At 57.9% G+C, this 2,703-nt stretch overlaps 1 protein-coding gene across 9 annotated transcripts in view; it reads left to right on the forward strand.

Moving 5' to 3' along the window:
• The first annotated feature begins 1,217 nt into the window (after positions 1 to 1,217).
• Positions 1,218 to 2,703, forward strand: part of SRRM1 (serine and arginine repetitive matrix 1) — a 28,241-nt gene continuing 26,755 nt past the window's right edge. For all 9 annotated transcript variants that reach the window (XM_075552545.1, XM_075552581.1, XM_075552564.1 and 6 more), the window contains exon 1: positions 1,218 to 1,383. In XM_075552545.1, coding sequence (XP_075408660.1) covers positions 1,363 to 1,383 — 21 coding nt within the window. In that variant the 5' untranslated portion in view covers positions 1,218 to 1,362. The remainder of the gene's footprint in view (positions 1,384 to 2,703) is intronic.

Genomic DNA, 2,703 nt, shown 5'->3' on the forward strand with positions numbered 1-2,703 from the left:
GATGGCACCTTCATTCCTTCAATGATCTCTGGTTTGTTTAAAGCAAAACAAGACTCAGAGCCATGGAGTCCATGCTGACTCAGGGGGCGACCCTCTAGGCCCCGCTGAGTGAACTGCCCCTGTAGGTTAAGGGTGCCTCCGCTGGTGGCTTTGAACTGCATGCTGGCCAATGTGCAACCGCCACCGCGCTCCTTACGGTGTTAGTAGGTTGTAATATAGCAAGGAGGCAGGAGAGTTAGGAAAGGAGGAAGAAGGTTTGTTTACTTGTTCGAGGGGTGACTGGGGGGGGGGGGAGGACTGTCTTCAAGGAGTTTAATTCTTGGTCGTTTTTCTAAGGCACCCAAGAGGGAATGCCAGGTGGGCAGCTGTGGAGAGAGGGGGATGGATGAGCTGCCAGCACAGAGCTAGGTTTAAAGCCATGAGAGCAAAGTAAACGCTGCTTTAGGGGTCCCTACAGAAGGGAGGCGGAGTGTAAGCGAAGGTATCTCACAAACTAGACGGCCGGAGGCGGCGTCCGGGAAAGGGACCCTGGCTCCAGACGGAGAAGCAGGGCGGGAGAGAAAGCGCTCGGTGCGGGGCCGGCCAAGGGCACCGAACCCCGCAAGCCCTCCCAGCGGGCGCCCGGCCTCGGCCGAGACGCGGGTCCAGACCCGGCGAACGCCCTGCCAGCAGCTTCTTGCTCTTCAGCGTGGTTACAGGGTCGCTGAAAACGAAACCACCCTAACGGCCGCTTCCAGCATTTCCTAACATGCCCAGGTCGTGTGGAGACAGGAAACGCCGCGGAACTTGCGTTGGGCTGTAGACTTCACTGATACTACTTTAGAACCAATCTTGATAACCAGTAAACTAGGGAAGCCAATATAATCACAACTTTTATCATGGCAGGGGAGGCGGCTGGCTGAAATTTGCCCACAGGCCGCCTCACCAACGTCACTCTGAAGTAACAGGCTTTCTCTTCAATCACTAAGGCGGGAGGCCAAGCCCACTACGGATCGAAGGATAGGCCACGTCCCGTAGCGCGAAGGAGTCCGATCACGCGCCACAAAAGGATTCGCAGGGCGGGGCGACTCGACGGCTCTTTCTTTTGTTCCCATTGGCTACGGTCGCGAGGCTTGCCTCCTCGCCATTGGTTATTAAGGCGGCTCGGGGCCGCGCGGAAGGCAGTTCCTTCAGTGCGCATGCTCGTGCGTGGTCGACTCGCCGGCCACTGAGCAGGCGCGGTCTCGTGTCGGCCAGACGGGGGTGAGTGAAGAGGCGTACGCTGCGTCCCAGCGTTCAGGTTTTACTCGGCGGATCCCGCCCTCCGTCGCGGCGGCGCGGTGCACCTTGGGATAGGGAGCGATCTCCGAGCGAGGCAGCAAGATGGACGCGGGATTCTTCCGCGTAAGTAGAGGCGCGGGGATCTGGGGTTAGGCGGGAGGCCCGTCGGTAAGGCCCGGTAGGAGGCCTAAACTGGGGACTAGAGGGCCGGGGAGGGAAGGCTTCGAAGGGACTGAGACTTCCAGTGCCGGCAGGCGCCCTCTTCCCCTGCCCTGCGGCGGAGACCGGTGCGCCCCTGCGCAGTCTCCTCCTCCGGGATCGTCCCCCCCCTACGCGGCCGCGACGGTCGCCGGAAAATGGCGGCGGGAATGGGCCGGAGTGGTACCTCCTCACCCGCCCGCCGAGCGGGGCCTGCAGGCCGAGCGCCGCCCGCGCCACCGGGGCCTGGGGCCTAGCGGAGCCGCGAGGAGGAAGTCCCTAGGGGAGGCCGGAGGGAGCCCCGAAGTGAGGTGGCAGCTGCCGGGAGGACACTGGAGTACGGTTTGGGGCGTTTCGCCCCGGTGAGCGTTTGGAGGGAAGACAGGAAGCAGCTTATCGCGGCCTCCGGGGAAAGCGGGCCTCCCCTGCCGCCCTTTCCCCGGTTCCTAAACCTTTGCTCAGAGTTCGCGGCAGCTCCCGCCCAAATTGATAGCCCGCAGGGGTGGTACAGGAGATATAGGTCGTTAGGACCTTTGAGGATACCGAGTGCAACAACCAAAAAGGGGCACTCCTGTTGAGGTAGGGTCCGCTCCCCGGCTCACGTTGGCTTTATGCATTTGGAGTGCCCTGGAAGAAAAGTGACTATCCTAGGCCTTAAGACAGTCTGCCCGCCCATCGCTGGCGGGCCTGCAAAGCCACCGCGCCGCCCATGATCCCTGGGCTGGCCCAGGTTTTACCGGCCTGTTGGTTCCAAGGTGCTCTCCGGTAAGAAAATGGCATCTGGTCTAAACAAACGGGTGGGACGCTAACAGCACGAGAGCACCGGTGAACTCCTCGGAGGGCAGCTCTTACGGTGCTGAGACCCAGTTGGTCTCAATACTCTATATTACACTTGGTAATACAGATAGGCCCTTTCCGCTCCTTGCAGCATAGAATTTGTAGTTTGGGTGTGCTTTTAAAAAAATTGAAAGAGGAAAAGACCCGGACTTTAGTAACTCTTATCTCTCCACACTCCCAAGTGGGCATTAAAATTCTTCATTTGACTTTAAATATGACAACTAGTCTGGCCGCAGCAGTTGCAAGATTAAAAAAATACCATTTTAATTTTTTGAAGTTGCAAGATTGTTCTCACATGACTTTAGAATAGCCAATGTCTTAGGGTTCTAGATTAAGAGAGTCTTAGCAGGTTTTCACACTACCTGTGACTTGTCCATTTAATGATTTGCATCAGAGTGTTTATAATAA

This window comes from Tenrec ecaudatus, chromosome 1 (genome assembly GCF_050624435.1).
Source record: "Tenrec ecaudatus isolate mTenEca1 chromosome 1, mTenEca1.hap1, whole genome shotgun sequence".
Lineage (NCBI taxonomy): Eukaryota > Metazoa > Chordata > Mammalia > Afrosoricida > Tenrecidae > Tenrec > Tenrec ecaudatus.